This window comes from Mustela nigripes, chromosome 6 (genome assembly GCF_022355385.1).
Source record: "Mustela nigripes isolate SB6536 chromosome 6, MUSNIG.SB6536, whole genome shotgun sequence".
NCBI classification, from domain to species: Eukaryota; Metazoa; Chordata; class Mammalia; order Carnivora; family Mustelidae; genus Mustela; species Mustela nigripes.
Genome location: NC_081562.1, coordinates 4,771,822 through 4,791,945, shown reverse-complemented (window position 1 = coordinate 4,791,945; position 20,124 = coordinate 4,771,822). Strand labels below are relative to the sequence as shown.

General features: G+C 58.5%; 1 protein-coding gene across 1 annotated transcript in view; it reads right to left on the bottom strand.

Moving 5' to 3' along the window:
* Positions 1–20,124, bottom strand: part of SHISAL1 (shisa like 1) — a 73,623-nt gene that overhangs the window by 29,574 nt on the left and 23,925 nt on the right. Inside the window, exons 2-4 of the mRNA XM_059404570.1 lie at positions 17,745–17,840; positions 14,339–14,552; positions 4,378–4,695 (exon numbers count right to left, since the gene is read on the bottom strand). Of these exons, the coding sequence (XP_059260553.1) occupies positions 4,378–4,695; positions 14,339–14,552; positions 17,745–17,811 (599 nt within the window). The 5' untranslated portion in view covers positions 17,812–17,840. The remainder of the gene's footprint in view (positions 1–4,377; positions 4,696–14,338; positions 14,553–17,744; positions 17,841–20,124) is intronic.

Genomic DNA, 20,124 nt, shown 5'->3' with positions numbered 1-20,124 from the left:
CTGGCAGGCGGCGTATTTGCGATACGTGCCGCCCTGTCTCCCGGAGCTCCGCTGGCCCCGGCCAGGTCAGAGGGAGGTGAGCAGCAGCCTGAGGCTTCGGGGAGAGCAGTGGAGTGGGGAGGACCTCGGGGGCCAGGCTAGGGACGGAGGCCTTGAGAGGAGTGGGAGGCAGGCTAGGGCCCCAGGTGCGCAGCTGATGGGCACGATGGCAACTAGGAGGTCAGGCTGCGATCGTCCCCATTTTACAGGTGAGAAAATCAAGGCTCGAGGGGCCGAGCTCGGATTCGAGGCAGGTGTGTGGGCGCACATGCTGCTGCTGGTCCCCCTGGACCTGCCGCCGCAGCCAGGAGGGCACCGGTCCGGGACAGCCAGGAAGACAGCAGCACGCGTCAGAGGTCCTGCTGGCGGACGCAGGCTGATGGCGCGAGGTAGTGGCTTGCAGGCTGGACGAGGAGCCCTTAGTGGTGCTGGGCGGTGCCCTGGCCCTCACTCTTCTTCCTTTTAGGCCACAAGAGCCCTGAGTGGGCAGTGGCACAGGAAGCAGGCCTGAGGGCTGGCGTGAGGGGACGGCGTGACCGGAGACCCTCCAGCTCAATCAAGTAGCACCAGGCGTGCACCCACTCTGTGCCCTGAGCACCAGACACAGAGCTCCCTGTGGTGGCTGGGCTGGGGTTCTGGCTGAGGGAGGGCGTGGCCTAGCGTCCGTGATGGGATTCGTCAGCAGGTGGGAGGGGCAGGCCGAGGACAAACCTGGTAGGGGCCATGGGCTGGTGGCTAGGAGGCAGCATTTCTGGAGCTGGAGCTGGGTGGACTGTGTCTGGGGCCACAGAGCGGGGCTGGGTGGATGTGCGCCTCCTCCTTGAAGCCTCCAGGGTTGCTTTCCCTGCGGTCACTGGGGGGCTGCTTCAGTCCTACACCCCGGCCCGGGTTCTGACAGGAGGCTCCCCCCTGCCATGGGCGAGCCTATGGCAGAGAGGACATGGCTGTAGGCTGCCCTGAGGTGGGGCCCCGCCTCCGTCTCCCCTTTGCTGGGTCACCCAGGCAGGACAGTGACCTGCTCCGAGCCCCCCAGTTCCCACATCTGAAGACGGGGTACAACATCCCTACCCCACTGGGCAGGTGGGAGATGACCCTGTGGCACGTGGCTGGTCTGTGCGGGGCGCCGGGTGACTGCCACATGCATTTCCCCGTCAATCCTGGGGGCAGGACCCCCACCACGTTTACCTGCCCACCTGAGAAATGACCGTGAGGATGACCAACATGGGGCCAGACGGCGGGCCAAGCCTCTCCCTAAGAATCCGCCCTTGAAATTCACAAGATGGCCGTGACCCTTGGTATCTCACGGGGAAACTGAGGCACAGGTGGTAGAATGACTTGCCCGAGGTCGCAGAGCCGACCCCCTGTACAGGTGGCTCTTGGACCCAGGGGGTCAACTCCAGCCCCAAACGGATGTGCTGCTCACGCTCACGCCCACGCCAGCCGTGCCAACGGGACCCAAACGACCTGTGTGCAGCCGCGTCACATAGGGCTGGGGGGTCCAGTCACATCACAGAACAGGACAGGCAGCCTGGCCGGACTCGGACGGCTGCTCATGGTCTCCGCTGCGGGCAGGGGCAGGAAGGGCCAGAGCAGGCCACCAACCAGGGAGCTATGAACCAAGGGGCAAGGTGGCAAGTGTCCCCAGGGAAGTCACCTCAGGCTGTGGGTGAGGAAGGGGAGACGCAGGGCCGCTGGGGGGAGGGGGGCAGGAGAGAGAGCTGAGTGGTAGGGGTGCCTAGCTGGAAGGGGGCACAGGCCCAGGGGAAGAGCAGGGGGGCAGCTGGAGGGGTCCATGCCCGAGGGGGACACTGTTTGGATGACTCCGGGTGGCAGTTTGGACATGAAGCAGCCTAGACTCTTGTTCTGGGGTAAGCACCGAGCACACCCCGCCCCTGCCCCAGCCTCAGCCCCGTGCTACCTGCTGACACACTGATGGCCACACTTAGCCCACGGCGGGCCGCAGCCCTGGCTCTCTGCCCAGGACACCTGCTTGGATGTGCCCTGGCCGTGCCCCACACCCCATGCCACTGGCACCGCCTGTCACAGCCTCCTGTCCTCCCATGAAGGTTCTCTCACGTCTTGTGTATCACCTGTCCCCAGTGCCCAGCACCCGGCACCGGGCCAGCAAGCGGTGGTGGCCGGTGGGGAAAGGAGCCCCCAGGGGCAGCGCCAAGGAAGACTCAGAGATGGCAAACACGAGGCCGAGGGGCCGAGGGGCACAGCGAGCGGTCCACAGATGTGGCTGGAACCATGGCCTCCCACCAGGAGGCCAGCAGGTGACAGGCTCACCAAGCCCACCCCTTCCCCCATGGTAGGTGCAGTGGGCAGCCCAAGCAGGAAGCCCCTCGCCCAAGGTCACACCAGGGGCTGAGAGCGGACAGGAGCAGGAAATCAGCAAGCGGACTCGTCACATCCTTACAGGCTTCTGACGATCTCTTTCACGAACGCTCATACGGTTCTGGGAGCCCCATCCTAAGTCCACAATATGGGAACCCGAGGGGGACGTGAAAGGCCTCTGAGCTCCGAAATTAAATGCCTCCCACTTAAACAGCAGGGCTCGGGGACTGCGAGCTCGGGCTCTGGTTTGGACCTGAAGCACAAGCCCAGCGGCTGGGCAGGCCCGTTGCTCAGGGAGGCGCGACGGGGGGAGAGAGAAAACCATCGTGCGCGTGGGAGCCTCCCAGCCCTCAAGCTGGGATTTGGCCTAATGGAACAACGTTTTCCGGGGGTTCTCAGACTCCGGCATCTCAGGTGCTACCTCCAGAGTTTCCTGGCCAGGGAACTCTGGAGGTGACCCAGGAATTTATTTCAATGAATGCCCCAGGTGTGTCTGCCGCCAGAGACCCACGTTTCAGAAAGTGCCACAGCCGGAGCGGGTCTGTTTCATGCTCCGCAGCCTTGCGTGGGTTTGTGTCTTTCTTTCCCGCGCCTCAAGGTTCTCTGCGCATCCCCTTGACATCACCAGGAGCCCCGCACAGGGGAAGGACCCCGGGGACCAGCTCCGTGGGCATTTGTCAAGCTGAGCTGAGCAGGGCTGTGTTTTTGTCTTCTGCGTGATAGATGAGGCAATTACTTGATCAATAAGCTGATTTAAGTGTATTCTGTGAATTATGTAAGTCATTCATTATTGAAAAGGTCGCTACCCGCTAGCTACTGAATGGTCATTAACTAGCTTGGTTGCATCTCCAGCAAGGAGGCACCGATCCTTAACCGGGCACCTACTAGGGGCCAGATAGTCCATTTAACCCTCCGAGGACCCTGGCAGGGGACCGTGCCTACTCTCCGCTGCTTCCTGAGGATGGGAGGGTCAGCGGGGCTGACGTAACTCGCCTGCACACAGAGCTGGAAAACGGCAGAGCTAGGATGCGAACCCAGGTCGGGTTTCCTGCAAAGGTCACAGACTCAGCAGTAATCCTGTGCTGAAAACTTGGGCACCTGCCGGCAGGTGGGCTCTGGGATGGCTCTCGCAGGCTGCGCTCAGTCTTAGGATGCTCTGAGATGATGTGCCCCATGTCCCACGTGCCCGTGGCTGCAGCTCAGCCTCCATAGGGTGTCTGAACCCCACACCTGACCTTTTGCCTGGGGCATGTGCCTTCTGCCAGGCTCCTGTCTTTTGTGGGGGCCTCCCTCACAGCAGGCTCCTGCTCCAAAATGTACAGGCCTCCTCTCTCTGTCCAACTCTGCACTGCCTGGGGACGGTCAGTCCTCCCCTACCTCCCACTGGCCTGGGACTGGGCAGAAATGAGAGTCACAGCAGGGAAAGTCAGGTTTGAACACGCAGCCAGGCTGCCAGGCTAGCTCCCTGATCTCCCATCTCCCCGGCCACCTCTCTTCCCTTCCCCTGAGCCATCACGAAGCAGCCCGCCTGCATTGCCATCCATGTTCTTAAGAGACCCCATGCATGTGAACACAAGGAACCAACCCAGTAATGTGCTTACTTCCTAACCCCAGGCTGGAAAGCTTATCTCCCAGCCTCCAAAACCCATTTGCTTCATTTGACCGCGAAAACATGGAAAGCCATCCGATTTCCCTTTTTGCCTCGGCCTCCAGGAAACTCACAACTCCATGAATGGCTCAGTGGCAATCACTCCCGCACCAATCTCTAAGTGCAATAACCTGGCAGGCTGGGCTCCCAAGCTCTGTTTCTGCCTCGAGTTTGACTCTCGCCCGGGTGCACGTTATCCTGGGCAACTTCAAATCCTCTTGTCAAATGAGATAAGCAAACAATCAGGTAATCAAGGAGCCAGACACAGCAGCAATAATGACCCAATATTTTCCAAGCGTGGCAAAGACAAGTGATCCACCTCGGCGGCCAGAGCCTTGATGGCAACCACTCACCAGGCAGACGAACTCTGGAAGGTCATCAGTGGTGGGCTGTGGGCCTCTCCCTGAAGCGTGTGCACGGCCTGGGGGGCTTGCGGCAGCAGGCCTGGGGGAGGCTGGGGCTGCGGGGCGGGCTGCCCTGGCCGGGGGGGCCGGGCAGGATTGCCCCACCGCCGGGGGTCCTGTTTCATCCATCGTCCGTGGATGCCCCACCGTGCCAGGTAAACCTTGCAAATGTCGTAGTTCATTGCCGAGTAATACAAAAGATCCAGGACCAGCAGCATCAGCACGAAAAAGCCGTAGATCCACACCCCCAGCAAGGCGGTGTAATTGCTGGGGGAAAAGAGAGACAGATGCTGAGGGGAAGAGGACAGGGATCCCACTGACGGAGTTAACCCATGGGGCTACTTTGGGGTCCCAGAGAGGAGGGGTCACAACCCCCACCCCTGGGGGACAGGGAGTCCAGGCTTCCTCTCTTCACACTCACCCTCCAGTTCCTTCCCTCCACCTGCCTGATGGCCCCCGTGCCGGGGAGTAGATCCTTGGACTCTACTCCCCGGCACCCTTTCTGCCCCAGAGCATCTCCCCCAGGATCCTAGTATGGGCAGGGATCCCACTGGGACCCTCTCTGTTAGGGCTCTGGAAGGACCTTCACCCTCCTGTCTCTTCCAACATGGGAGCTGCTCCTGGAGCCAGCTGGCTCCTGCAGGTGCCCTCACCTGCCTGCCCCCTGGTTCCCTGCTTATGCTGTTCTCCTTCCTGGGATGCTCTCTTCCACCCCTTACCGCCTCCTTTGCCCCTGGTCCCCCCACGGCTCCTCCCTACCTTACCAGACCCAGGGCAAAGGCAGGACGTCTGTTGTCCTAGGACAAACCCACTCAACCTCCTGAGCCATCAACCCCTGGCCCCCAGCATCCGCTCAGGGACATCTCACACTGCCACGTACCATGGGAACTCAGCTGGTCGCAGAAGTCCAGGAAGCAGAGGTGGGCTCAGCCTCCCTCCCCACTCCCCACAGGGCAGTCATGGGTCCTGGCTGTTCCTCCAGCCCCTGCCTCCACTGTCCCCTCCTCCTGCTCACCCCTGGCGTGTTTGCAGCTCTCAGGGTTCCCTGGCATGGTTTCTCTGGATCATTTGCCCAGTGTGGCCCCGCTGAAGACTGCTCCACCCTCCAGAAGTGGAAAAGAGGGTGAGCTGTAGGCTGCTGGGGCTCACGGCTCCTTAGTGAAGCCTGGCTCCCTGTCCCTTCACAGAGCAGTGTGGCCCGCTCGCGTGGACACCGGGCCTTTGCACAGGCTGTGCCTGTTACCTGGGCAGCTTTTTTCATTTCCCTGCCTCCTGCCTGACTCCCACGTGCCCCTCTCGGACACTGCTTCCCCCAGGAAGGCTTCCTGACACGCTGCCCCTCCAATGCGGGCTGGGCCAGGCCCGTGCTCTAGGCTGAAGTCCAGAGTGCCTGTCCCACGGAGCTCCCACCTCCCGGGACTGGGCTGTCTGGGTCCATCCGTCCCCTTCCCAGGCCAGGGTCTGAGTGTCCCCTGGGTGCCCAGGGAGGCCTGTTTCCTGGGCTGGCCAGGGCAGCTGGGGCTTCTGTGCCCCAAATAGCACTCGCCAGGGACAGTGGCTGTTTAAAGGGACTGATTTATTAATCCCTCAGATGCAGCCTCTGTCTGCACCCTGCGGCGGGCATCTGCGCAGGTGGGTATGTGCTGGCGGGGGCAGAGAGGAGGCGCACTGTGGACAGGGAGAGCCAGTGTCCGGCCTCACTAGTCCTGCTCACGAGGAGGGATACCCCCCAACTCCTGCCCAGACAGGGCCCCCTCGGTGTCCTGGGTTCCCCACGGTGGATCCCTCTAGACCCTGAGGCTAGAGAGCACAGGCCTGGAGCCAGGGGGCCTGGTCCAGGTGCCTCCTTGGCCCAGCTTTGCTGTGTGGCCTGGAGAACTCCTATGTGTCTCTGGGCCTATAGGAGGTGACTGAGGCCCAGCTTCAGCCCCAGCAGTGAGGCAGGGGCCATTGCCCTCTGACTCCCAGGCCTGGGGGTCACTTTTGCTCACATGCCTTCTTTGCCTGGAACATCATCCCTCTCCTTACTTAGCCATATACGTCCCTCTCCGAAGACTTGGCTTGGGTACTTGGAGGCCCCTCCAGCGGTCTCTGGGTATCCAAGCACTGGGCACGGAGTGTGCACTAGTAAAGGCCTCAGTATATGCTTGAGAAGCGAGACCAATTCTGTATCTAGGCCACCCCCTTTCCCTGGTGGGGTCTCCGCTCCAGCCGCCACCTTCATGTAGCCTGCCGCAGTCTGAGGGCCTTGTTCATGCTAAGGTGTGAATGACTACCAGCCACACCCCAAGCTGCCTTTCTTCCAGGGGGCGCTGGCTTTGCCCGGCTACATTTGGGAGGGGAATTTCCATCAGGGACAGAGGCTGGCAGCCCGGCCTGGCTTGCAGAGGCAGGGGTCCTGGGGTGGACGCCCATGTGGCTTGAAGAGGCGGGCTTGGATCCAGTCTCCACCCTCCTGCTTCCTCCAGCACCCGCTCTCGCAGGTCCCTGAGCCCCCACGGCATGGCTGCCAGCAACAGGCCTCTTCCTGGTGGTTCCCATGGCAGCAGCCTCAGGGCTGAGGGAGGGGAGCAGGAGAGGGGAGGCAGAGCAGCGGTGTGCAGATGCTACCCCACAGAGAGGGAGACTGTGACGCCAGTCGGGGGTGTTGGCTGGGCCGCAGCTGGGCCTGGAGCCAGTAGGACCGAGAGATGATCAGAGTAAGGAAAGTGGCAGGCAGCGCGCGCCCCGTACGCAGCCCACTTGACATCCAGAGCAAACAAAGAAGGCCCTGTCCCTGCTGTCGCCACCAGTCCCGCTTGATAGATGGGAAACGGAAGCTCGGAGGAATTAAGAGACTCATCTAAGATCTCATAGCCATTTGGTGAACAGCCAGGATTTGAACTCGGAAGCCTCGTTCCAGAGCTCACCTTCTTAACCACGGGGCCACGCTGTCCTGGGCAGCTGCACCCAGCCTCTCAGGACAGACAGGTCACCTCCGGACCTTGGTCCTCTGCCTGGAACTCACTCCCTACTATCTGGGCATCTAGCTCAGCTCTCACCTCCTCCAGGAAGCCTTCCTGGATGTCCTCTGTTAGATCCAACTCCTTCGAGGTCCCAAAGTCACTGGGTTTCCTATAACACACAGCGTTTTCTCGGGTGCTTTGTAGGACTGTTGGCTCCTGGAGCCCAGAGCTCCCTGAGGCTAGGGCCAAGGTCCCACTTACCTTGGCGTGCCCGGCACTCAGCACTGGGTGGCTGCTGACATTCCCCAAACTGACACACACCGGGGGCCATGGTGAGCTGGTGATGATGTCAGCCTTGATAGAATTAGCTTCTTCACTAGATTTTACCTCCTCTCTACGCATTTCTAATAGTTAATAACCCTACTAGCAATGAGCACACGCCGGCACCCGGTGTTCCTTGGTCCTGCAGCAATACCGGGAGGAGTAAATGGACCAGCCTGCCCCAAGCTCGGATGAAGAAATGAGGTCCCGAGAGGCCAAGTCACTGCCCGGGTGGGAAGGGGCCGCCCTGGGGTTCGGCCCCAGATCACCTAACCACAGAGTGTGTTGAATCTTGGGAAAACCTCAAGGTCATGTCTGGATGTCCAGGGAGAGATTTTGCACTGTTAAGCTGCGTGCCCACTTGTCCTGGGTCACCCCGTCCCAGGACCTGAGGACCCCGCCCCCCAGATCATCCCACGTCTCAGCATGTCACTGGCTTTGCATGCGTGCGTGGGCGCTGCTGGGCCTGTGGGCCTCTGCCACCGGCTGCTCCCACTGGCTTTCAGGGGCATGCAGAGTGGTGGGCTGCCCTCCCTGCCCTCCCTGCTCAGAGAAAGGAGGGGTGCACCTGCAGAAGACGCTGAGGGGAGCCCACACAGGAAGTGCAGCTGGCCGGAGAGCCCAGGCCGCCGACACCACGCCCGGGCAGCTCTCCTGTCTTTCTTGGCCTGTTCTCCCCATCGCTGGCCGGCTGGAAGCATTCCGGGTGTTTTAATTTAATTTTAAAAATGTGATCTGGAAATTAATTCCATCCAGATGCAGAGGTTTCTGTTGCGTGTAAGCATATATTTTGTAAAGGGCAGAAGATAAAACGGACGCTGCTTTATGGAGCAAGATGGGAAGCCAGCCAAAGCCACAGACAGCCAATTTTTGGTGTTTTGGGACATTTACGGATTCTAATTCTTTCCGTGTCCCCCAAGTGATAGACCAAAACCTCTGCTGGAGGAATCTTCCAGAATACCTACTGGTACAGGACCAGGTACACCATCAGTAGGGGGCGCCGCGGCCGGGAGGAAGTCCCCGCCCCCGCTCCTGGTGGACCCGAGGAGAGCCGCTGATCGGGCCAGAGGGGAACACGGCTGCAGGGCTCACGGCCAGGCCAGTGCTGGCTGGGAGGTGGCCACGGCCCCTTGGCCGACCTCACCTATGCTATCTGGGCCCTGAGCCCGCTCACGGGGTGGCCTGTGGGTCAGTGTAACAAACTGGTGACCCCGGTGGTGACATTCTGGGCCCGAGACCTCAGGACTGCGTGAATTTAAAGCCCAGCTCGGTGCCTTTCTCTTCCCTGAGCTTTCCTGTCCTCATCTGTAAGACAGAGGGACTACTCGCCCCACTTGACGGCGTCATTTGTGGGCTTGATGAGACAAGCATGGAGTAGGCTCCTGAGAGCCAGGGGCACAGGAATGCTCAGTTGATCCGGGCCCAGAGAGGCCAGGCCACATGCCTAAGATCACACAGCAGGATCGAGGCTGCCCCAGGCAGTCGAGGAGCACGGGCTCTGGGCCAGTGAAGCAGGGCGCGCGACTAACAAGGAAGCTGCTGTCCCTTCCTGCATCGGGCCCTGCGCCCCTCCCCTCCCGCTGGTAATAGCCTTGGCCAAACCATGAGCTTTGGCCCATGGAGTGTGATGAGCAGAAATCAAGGGCCACTTCATGGTTTCACCTGTGATCTCTACCCTCTGCCGCAGGGGACACCCAGCCCCAGGTGGGATGTGCTTCTCGGGCCTCGGTCACAGAAGGCTCCACGCACAGAGCCACAGGTGACCCAGAAGGACACAGCATGGGAGCCCAAAATCAGCCTTCGGGTCTGGAGCGGTGGGGACCGGCGCACTTGTCCCCAGCCTGGCTCTGTCCCAGGTGCATGCGTGTGACGTCAGGCAACTCCTCACCCTCTCTGAGCCTCAGCCCTGGTGTAAGGGAGCCGGGGGACCTTCTCCATGGATCACACCTCCACGTGGATCAAAGGAACTGGTGAGGCGCCTCGCGCCACAACAAAGGCTCACACGTGTTCATATGTCTCCCTCCCCATGGTCTGGCTCAGATGAGGAAACATCGTGATTCTAGATTCTCTTCAGCCTTCAGAAGGCTGCCAGTGTGTATGCAGGCTTTGGGCCTAACAGGGCTTGATGGGGTCGAACAATGGACAAGAACATCCAGAAGCTTCTGACCATACTCAGGGGCTCTATTCAGAACCTGAAGCCTCCGGACAGGGCTATAGATCCTGCAGGACAGAGCCCGGAGCTCTCGGTGCCCAGGCGCTGGGGAAAGGAAAGCTTTTGGGGGACAGAGGTTTCACGTGCAGTCACGGGAAGAACGAGAAGTCGTCCACTCCATCCTCGAGCATACTTCTGCCTTCCGAGAACGTCTCCCACTCTCCGCCTCCTGCGGCCCACCTGCCCAGCGAAGGAACGCCCCCTCACCGCGCAAGACCCCGCCCCGTGCTACCTTGGTCCCCAGGGAGAGCCGACCGGGGCCCCTGCTGGTTCCGGGCTCTGGCTCTGGGTCCGCCTGGCAAGGGACGGTGTGCAGCACCCTCTCCCAAACACCCAGGGCCTTGGCCCGCGTGGCAGGACGTGGCACCTTGCCGTGGCAGTGGGCCTGGCGAGGCTGCTTCCTTCGCTCTGCCTGCCTTTCTGCCAGGCAGCGAGAACCAAAACAAACCATTCTGTTCCTCCAGAAAAACACAAATAAATAAGTCATCAGAAGCGCGTTCCTTTTCCCTGTCACCAGCTCTGCCCCCTCACTGATTCATGGACTGGGTGGGGGAGGTGGGCGGGCGTCAGGCGCCCTGCCTGCCTGCGGACCCCGCCCATCTTCAGGAAGCCCAGGAAGGGTCATGGCGGCCCTGGGCCCCCTAGGCGGGCAGGACACGCATGGGTCCCCTGCCCCTGCCTCTCCCCATGCGTCTCCTTGTGCTTCACACTCAGGCTGCAGGGACCCCGCCTGGAAACGCTCATTCCTCTGGACTACATGGCTCCCCGCGTCTTAACAAGTTCTGGATGCAGGGGAATCCGGCACCAGGCCTCCCTGCAAGAAACGCAAAGACAACAGGTGTGGTACAGACTACTCTGGGGTCGGCGCAGCCCCTCTCTGGGCCTCCGTCCACCTCTGTGGGAAGGGAGGGGGCGGGGAGGCTCGGTGGGGAATCACAAGAAGGAATCCCTCCGGAGCAGCGACTCCCAACGGGGCGATCCTGACCCCACACTTGGCCACCCCGGGAGACGAGGCTGGTTGTCACAGCCACCTGGAGGGGAGGGGCGGCCCCCCTAGGCTCGTGGGTGGTAACAAGGGAGGCAGCCACAACCAGCGCATGGGGCAGCCCTCCTCCCACACCCTCCCCCGAGAACAAGCCAGCCCCAGGTGTCAGGGGTGCCGTGGTGGGGATCCCCACTCCAGGGCCTCCCCACTCAGATCTGCCTCCATTGGTGGAGGCCCCAGATTGATGAAAGCAGCCTCCAGACGCAGCTGTGCTCCTGGGACGGGCTGCCCCGATCCAGTGAGTCACACAAGCTCCCCGGGCCTCACCTTCCCTGTGTGTGATGTGGGCTCAGGTTGGGCCACCAGGTGCCCTCCGGGACAGGGCAAGGATGGAGCCCAGCATCGAGCCGGCCCCATGCCGCACGCTCTGTAAGCGCTTTCTGAGGTTAAAGAATCAGAACTAAGCTACCTTTCTTCAATAGCTCCATTCCTCCCCAGGGGAATGGCTTTATTGTATGGCTGAACTCTTCCTCACAGCAACCAGGCCCTGTGGTGCTGACATGATGGGAGTATTCTGTGTGAGATCCTGTGGAAATGTGCAGATTATAGAAACATGTGGGCTTCAAAACGAGGATCCCAGACACCAGTCGCCGGAGCCCTGGAGAAGTCGGCTCGCCTTGCCAAGCCTCTGTCTTCCGTCTGGCTTTCGGCCGGCAACAACAGCGCTCCGGGGTCCTGACCCCAGGGCTGGCACCACTCTCCAGCCTCAGGGAGTCCGTCTGTGGTCTTATAAAAGCCTTGGGTCAGATTCCAGGCCCGATTCCAGCCCCTGTGATGGACAGGACTTGCTGAACGACTTCACACACAGAATTATTCTAAGGCCTGAGCAGATGGCAAGATATTCAGGGGAAGCACCCATGCATTTGAGGAAGGAAGGCTGGGGATCGGCCTTGGTGGGGGGGAGGGAGATTTGGATGATAGTCAAGGAGTCTGCATCTCCTGCCTGACCAAAAGGAAGGGAGATTTCCCCCGAGTGAGCACGGCACAGAGGCGAAGCATTCCAGCCCCGACATCGGACAGACGGAAGGGGGCCCTGACCTCCCAGTGGTGCCACCACTCCCTTCCACAGTCACTCAACAAACCCTCCTTCCGAGAGGACTTTTCCTTGCTATGAAAAAAATACAGCCACCCAAGAGTCAGCCTCAGGCTTACTGGGAAAATATTTGAGTTCTATCAGGACGAAGAGACGAATGCTTGATAATTCCAAAGGTGGTTCTAGAGGTACTAGTCAACAAGACTGGACAAGAAAAAGAAATGAGGCATAAAAAGTGGAAAGCAGGTAAAATTACCATGGTTTGCCAGTTGCGGAATGGGAAATTTAAGAGATTATCAACTGAAAAAGTATAACAAAGATAAAAATTTCAGTAAGGTGGCTGGATATAAAACTCACGTAGAGAAGCTGTTAGATTTCATCGTTCAAATGAGAGCGGTTAGAAGACGCAGTGAGAGAAAGAAAAGACCCTATTTATATCAGCAATGTATGAAGAAATAAGTATGAACAGTGCAGAAGATGTGCCAACAAAATTCATGAAATTAATCCCAAAACACTATGAAAGAAAATTTGAATAATTGGAAAGACAAACAAATCTTCCTCAACTTACGATGCAGCTATGTCCCAGTAAGCCAATTGTAAGTTGAGAATACCGTAAGCACTTACTATACTCAACCCGCCAAATATCACAACGTAGCCCAGCTCACCTTAAATGTGCTCAGATCACCCACATTAGCCTACTGCAGGGGCAAAACCATCTACCACAAAGCCCATTTGATTATCAAGTGTGGACCATGCCATGTCATTTACTGAATACTGTACCGAAAGTGAGAACCGGAATGGTTGTCTGGGGACAGAATGCTTGCCACTGTGTCAGATGTCAAGCCTCACGATTGCCTGGTTGACGAGGAGCTTCAGCTCACAGCCCCCGCTGAGCATTACGAATGAGGGCTGTACTGTATTCTGCCAGCCTGGGATGAGATCAGAATTCAGTATGGATCCTACTGAATGCATGCCCATTTCGTACTATCATAAAGTTGGAAAGTCATAAGTCGAAGCCTCATAAATCAGGGATTGTCTGTACTGTGTTCTTGGATTCAGTATCATGAAAAGTCCATTCTCTTTGAATTAATCTATGAATTCAATGTAATCTCAGTAAAAAAATACTAAGTGGATTCTTGGAGGAGCAAGACTACACAAGCTGCTTCTAAAGTTCATATAACAAAAGAGCTGGGGGAATAGATTAAGAAGGCATTAAAACATATCAAAAGCCACAGGAGTTAATCCAGTGGGATACTATTGTAGGGGAAGACCAATGAAAGCCATGAAAACGTATCACGATCTATCCAAATCCTCAGATCTAGTATATTATAGTATGTAAGTTTGTAGTTTACATCAGTGGGGGAAAGGGATGATTCAGTGAATGGTATTGGGACAACTGGCTACCCATTTGGGAAAAACAATGATAGAGTTGGATTCCTACCTCAAAACTTTCATCCAAATAAATTCCTAACAGATCAAAGATTTGAAGGCAAAAAATTAACACATGAAAAAAAAAGTGAAGGAAAACATGAGGAGGATTTTTCATGATCTCTGAATAGGGAAAACCTTTCTCAATCTGATACAAAACCCAGAAGATATAAAAGAAAAGAAATGGATCCAATTTGGTAATATAACAACTAAAAATTAAGCACGAGATAAAAGCACCACAAATTTAAAGACACACTGAGAAAAGATTTGCAACTCATTGGATTTCCTTCATATATAAAGAGTCCCTGTGAATAAATAAGAAAAAAGCCAACAATTCAATGGGAAAATGGCAAAGGACATAAACAGCTAGCTCCCAGTAAAAGCAATACAAGTGACTCCAAAGATGTGGAAAGGGGCTTAGTTTCTTTCACTCATGGTAAGAGAAATGCTGTTTCAATCCTGCACGTCTTTCTTTAGCACATCCCCACTGCTTTTCTGCAGGGTAAATTTCTCTTTCTTTACACCCTTGGTCCCTTCCATCAGGGCTGTGGTCTCTCCTGTTTTAATCACCTTCAGGAAAGAGGCTGCGTGCGATTGATCTCTGAGTCAGAACGACCAATCAAATAAATCCTGAAGGAAGGAACGTGTGTTCCTGGCCCCTGCACCTGCCGTGCTTCTAAGCCTTCCATTCCACACCCTCGACTTCACTCAACTTCTGCAGCAGCCTCGGGGGGTGGGTACTGTGCCCATTTCTCAGAAGAGAAGGCTAACATCAGAGGAGAGACGGCCTGGAAAACCTGTCACCTGAAGATGTTCCCAGAATTCTGCAGGCCCACCTGTCCTTTTGCGGTTACCCGGCAGCCACCCCAGGGGAGGGGGTGATGGAGCGGCCCCCGCCGCGGCAGGGGCCCCAGCCCGGTACTCACTTGTGTGCGTAGCCCTCGGAGCCAGCCGTGAGGTTCGCCTGCGTCACCGCCTGAAACTCGGTCTCGTTGCAGCAGTATTTGAAAACTGTGTTGTTATGGTGACAGCAGAGAATGAAGGTTTTGTTGTCCGAGAGCCGGGGGCAGTGGAAGCCAAAGTGATAGCGGCCTTTGTGGTCCGTGTATGGCTCACAGACCCGGAAATGCGCGGACAAGACTGGAAAACAGAGTCCCCAGGCTCAGCGTTGTGTGGGGGGGGGGGCTCCCCCAAGCCCACGGCCCCGGGAGTCCACGAATGCTGGGACAAGGAGCCTGGTCCGTCTGGCCCGGGGTGCTGCTAGCCTCTTCCCTCCCCAGGAAAGCTTTGTGGGCCAGTGCGTGGTCCAGGAAGCCAGCTCTGCGCGGCTGTCCCATCCCAGACCTCCCTCGATGCCAGCCCTGCTTACACTGGGTCCCCCGGATGCACGGCTGCCTCTTAAGCCTCCAGGGATCCCCTCTAGCGGCTCTGCACTTAGCAGGCACTCGACTAGGACACAATATTAACTGCGCTTCTACTATGCTTGTCACACGCTACTTCCCATTTAACCCGCTTGGCCAGCCTAGCTGGCAGGTCTGGGATCCCACTGTATAGATGGAAAAACTGAGGCTCCGTGATCTGTCTGAGCGGGTCAGAGGTGGTAGAGGGACTCCAACCCAAGTCCTGCCTGGGTCTGAAGTCTAGCCCTCTCTGCTCCTGGCACCAGCTTTAATTTCCGCCGCTACCGTGTGGACTGGGGATGGGCCCGACCACAAGCCCGGGACGCCTGGCTGGAGCAGCAAGGGCACAGGAACCGGGTCCCCCTCTCAAAGGGAGCAGCAGCTCCTTGATTCCAGGACTTCTCCTACACTAGTGCTCTAGCCCCTGAGGTCCCCAAGGGCCGGTCTTCGCTATCCCCAACTCACGGCCACGGAGCTGCCCTGGCTGGGGACCCCCCCTCCCCAGGGCTCGAGGAGGGAGCCCGCTCACTATTCAGCCACAGAGGCTGCTGCAAACCCAGGACAGTATTTACCAGGCGTGCGGATGGTGATAAATAGGAGGCAGAGCCTAAGCAAATATAACAATGGAAAAAACCTGGAGCCCGCGGTCTCCGGCTTAATTAGTATCTTCATAAAAGGGATCGCTGTATCTAATTTGTATCGCTGAAAAGGGGCTTCGTTGGCTGAATACATTTCTCTAACCACAAAGGCTCTGGTTTTGCAAAAGCTCCTCTGCTCCCTCGTTGAAAGCTCTGTCTCTGCGGAGAGGTAATCAGACAGCAGCCCACACGGCTCCCTGTGCGCCCGGGGCTGCTGGAGGGGAGTCCCAGCTGGGTTGCGCTGGCCGGTGGGCGGACGGGCCTCACGAGTTAGAGTGCTGAGCCTGGCTTGGGTAGTCTCATGAAATCCTGTGCCCAAAGTACAGCGCAGAAGATCCTTCTGCAGGGTGACAGGTCACTAAGGACGCCCTATCCTCAGTGCGGCATAACCCATCTCCCTTAGTCTCATGTACTCCCATTGTACAGAGGAGATAACTGAGGCTCAGAGCAGTGGTCCACAGTGTGGACCTGACCTGCCTCATCCGATCTTCCAGGGACGGGCACCAATGCGGCTTCGTAGGCCCCTCAGCACAGACCTCCCGAATGAGCCACGCTGACCTGGGAGGCAAGCCCTGCAGGGGAGGTGGACAGGCTGGGGTTTGGGACCTGCCGGCCCAGAGGAAGGACGCACGGCGGGGCTGGATGTGACGATTGGAGGCAGAAAGCCCGGTGTGTGTTGGGACAGGTGAGGACGCCCTGCTGTGGGTCGGCTCACAGGGAGCTGGATGTCTCCGCCACAGGCAAGCAGCTAGTCAGAAAGACCGGCTCAGGCCCTGGGGCTGGATGGAGAGGACAAGGCCGGAGGCAGGAACCCGGGAGGGAAGGGACGGGGCAGGGAGGTGGCCTTCGAGCTGGGCATCAGGGAAGCCCACTGTGCAGGGCTGGGCTGGGGAGGGAGGCTGAGCAAAGCAGGGGACAGAAGTCCCACCGAGGGTCAGGCACTCGGGAGGGAGAACGAGCTGAAGTTGCCCAGAGCTAGGAGCTTCGACAGCGGGGTCCGAATCCTGGAGCACGCGGGTCACCTGCGCCATCACGACCTCTCTCGGCCTCTTTCCCCCCGCAAATGGGAGACCCCTGGCAGCCTGGATGGCTGGGGCTCTGAGGAGAGTTTTGTAAACAGCAAAGCTTCGGCCTCGCTTTGAGCAGGGACGGACAGGGCCGTTCCTGCCGGCTTCCGGTCTCAGTGTGGTTCTCAGCCTGCGCCTGGGGCCCCGAGGGCAGAGGGATGCTGTTCGGAGGCCGGTACTTACGAACCAGGAGAACCGGTCCATGTGCAGAGGGGACACCAAGGAGAGAGCCTCTCACTTGGGTTCCAAGGGACGAACGCAGTGTGTCAACAGCTAACAGCTAGGTGACCGTGTGGCCTTGGGCAGCTCACGGTCCTCCTTTGAGGCCTGTTTCCTCATTTGTAAAAGGGGTGCGGACCTCCTCCTCTCTTCCAGGAGGCAGGGAGGACCAGATGCTCTAATGTAGGAAACAGAGTCAGGGAGGAGTTTGGTAAACAGCGGCCCCCACACCCTTGGCCTGGCTTTGGCTGTGCTGTCCTAGAGCCGGCTGTCCCCAGGGCCTGTCATGGCCTTCCTCAGAGTCAGGCCCTCAACAAAGGGGCAAGAGGGCACGAGGAGGTCTTGTGCACAGATGCATGAGCAAGAGATATAGAGATACAGAGAGATAGAGACAGAGGCAGACACACAACAGGTGCCTTGCTTAGCCTGGGGCTCAGACAGCCCCCGCTGGTGCCAGAAGGTAGGGCGGGCTTCTCCAGGCACCTACTTTCGTTTGGAACCATGGAAGGACTTGCTTTATGTCCACCTTTGTAAACAAGAGTGTGAGAGCCCACCTGCTGTCTCAGGGGGATCCTAGGAGGTGGTCGGGTGCCGGCAGGCGGATTAGAACCCCAGCCCCTGCACTAGGCTGTGTTGCCTCCTGCTAGCAGGCTCGGCTCTAAGACTCAGTTTCCTCATCCATACAGTGGGATGACTGTGACGTTTTAGACCTGACTTTTGGTCGTAGGTGGAGAATTTGTGCAAAGGCTTCTCACAGGGCTGGCAGCCACCATTAACCCCACCGAGCCAGGGACGACACTCAGCGCGGCTCCCGCAGCACGCACGTGGGGCACGGCACACAGTAGGTTCTCCCCAAACGGCAGCAAATATTAACTCCTCACCAGCGGGAATGCCAGGGTCTAGGGGCAACCCCTGCCAGGACCCAGAATCCCAACTGGGCTCGTGCTGACCCCGGGAAGGGACCCACCCCTGTGCCCCCCTCCCCACCCAGACGGGCGCCCATTCTACCTGCAGAAATCAGCAACGAGAGGACGGTGAGCACGTTCAAGGACTGCTGGCCACAACTGGTCATCATTTGGCTGGCATCGATCCGTGGGGAGCTGCCTGTTTAACGAGATCCGGCAGAGGCTGGGTGTGGGCTGCCTTGCCTGCGGGCGCAGACACGGGCTTTGCTGCCCACAGCGGGGGGCCGGCGGGGAAGCGTGTTTGCTGGGAGCAGGGGCTGGGCCGCGGATGATGGAAACGCCGCCATCCGATTTCCTTCCTGGAATGAATGACCTCCCCCACCAGTCCACTGTCACCTCCTTTTCTTTTCATGGCAAGAGGAGACTTAATCAAAGGAGGACCGATGGCTCAGGTGGTGGAAACAACAACGGCTAGGCTGGGGCCAGTGGGCCGGCGTCCCAAGGGCAGGGGGCCGGAGCGCCTGCTGCTCGCAGGGACCCGGGCTGGGGTGACCGGATAGGAGCTCACGCACCCCCCGGGGAGACTTGCAGGACCCACGTCTCCTTGCAGTGCCACTCACCGTGACTTCCATTAACCCCTCCACCACCCGCACGGAGCCGGGCACCTTCCATGCATTACGGACACAGCAGTGGACCAAACAGACGGCAGGCAGCGCGAAGAGGAGTGTGTGCCTGCCCAGCTCGCGCTCCAGGGAGCAAGGCTGACAGCGCGCAGACAAGCAGATGAATATTTAAGACGCTATGAGGCTCCTGGGGATACGCCCTGAAGAACTGAAAGCAGGGGCGCAGACAGATGCTGGCACACCCGTGTTCACAGCAGTGCAAGGCACAGCGGCAAGAAGTGCAAACAGCCCTGGTGTCCGAGGACGGGTACACGTGGGAGCAAAAGGGGCCGATTTGCACCGCGGAATAGGATACAGCCTCAAAAGGGAAAGCGGTGCTGACATGGGCCACGACACGGATGTCCCCTGAGGACATGGTGTTGGGTGATGTGAGCCTGACACAAAAGGACAAACTGTGTGTGACTCCACACCCATGAGCTTCCCGGGGTCGTCATGTTCTAGGGACAGCGAGTAGGATGGTGGGTGCCGGGGGCTGGGGAGGGGTGGGAGTTCGTGTTTCACAGGGACGGAGGATGGAGGGAATCCTGGAGACGGACAGTGGTGACGACTGGGTGGATGGATGCCACTGAACTGTATGCTAAAAATGGTTAACACGTCAAATTTTATGTGTGTTTTACCACAATACGCAAAGCTATGAGGGGGAATAAAGCCAGGTGCGTGGGGGGCAGGTACAGAGTGGTCCTGGGGCGTCCTTCAGACAGGATGACTGGGGGGAGCCGTGGGTGGAGGTGACAGCGGGCAGACCGGAGTGAGGCAGGAGTGAGCAGCGTGGCTATCGGGAGGAGCAGCGCTGCAGACTAGAGAGCAGCAGGTGCAAAGGCCCCGTGGCAGGAGCAGCCTGGAGGCCAGTGGGGGGCGCTAGAGGGTGTGGGTAGCAGGAGGCCACCTGACCAACCCAGGACAAACCTGAGGGCAGCTCGCCATTACCACCCCTCCCTGCAGGGATGCAGGAATGAGGGCTGGGGAGAGGAGGAGGCCTACGTATGCTCTGTGTAAACTCAGAGGCCCAGCTTGAGTCTCTGTGGGCTGCAAGCTGCCGGCGGCTGCAGAGAAGTATAGACACGCAGGATGGGGATTAATTTGTTGAGCAACTACTATGTGCCAGGCTCGGGTCCTGCACACCATCCCTCCCTTCGTGGCCCCCCATCATGGCATATAAATTGTGTCCACCCAAGTCTTCATGTTGCAATCCTAACCCCCTGGTACCTCAGAATGGGACCTTATTTTGAAATAGGGTCACTGGAGATGTAGTTACGATGCGGTCACCCTGGAGTCCGCTGGGCCCCAAGTCACCACAACTGGTGACCTTATAAGAAGAGGAAATTTGGACACAGAGACACACTCAGAAAGGAGACCATGTGAAGATGGAAGCAGAGGCTGGGGTGATGCCTCAACAAGCCAGTGAACCCCAAAGATCTCCAGCAAACTTCCAGAAACTGGGGGAGAGCCTGGGCAGACCCCCTGGGAGCACCCAGAAGGATCCATCCCTGCCCACACCTTGATCCTGGACTCTGGCCTGCAGACGGGCAAAGCACACACTTGGGTTGTGGGGAGCTTTGCTCCGGTGGCCCCAGGACACCGTCACACACTCCCATGGGATTGTCCCAGGACGGGTTGGGAGGGACACTGAGCTATGGTGGGTGCTCACATGGGAGCCAGAGCCTGAACAACCCCCTCACCACCACCCCGCCCTGGTGGAAACCTGTGTGCCCTGCCAGCCAGGCTGTACCCCCATCTACAGAGCAGATTTTTGGGGGTCCCTTGACCCCTCCAGTCCTGTCCCTTTTGGTGAAGGCCTCC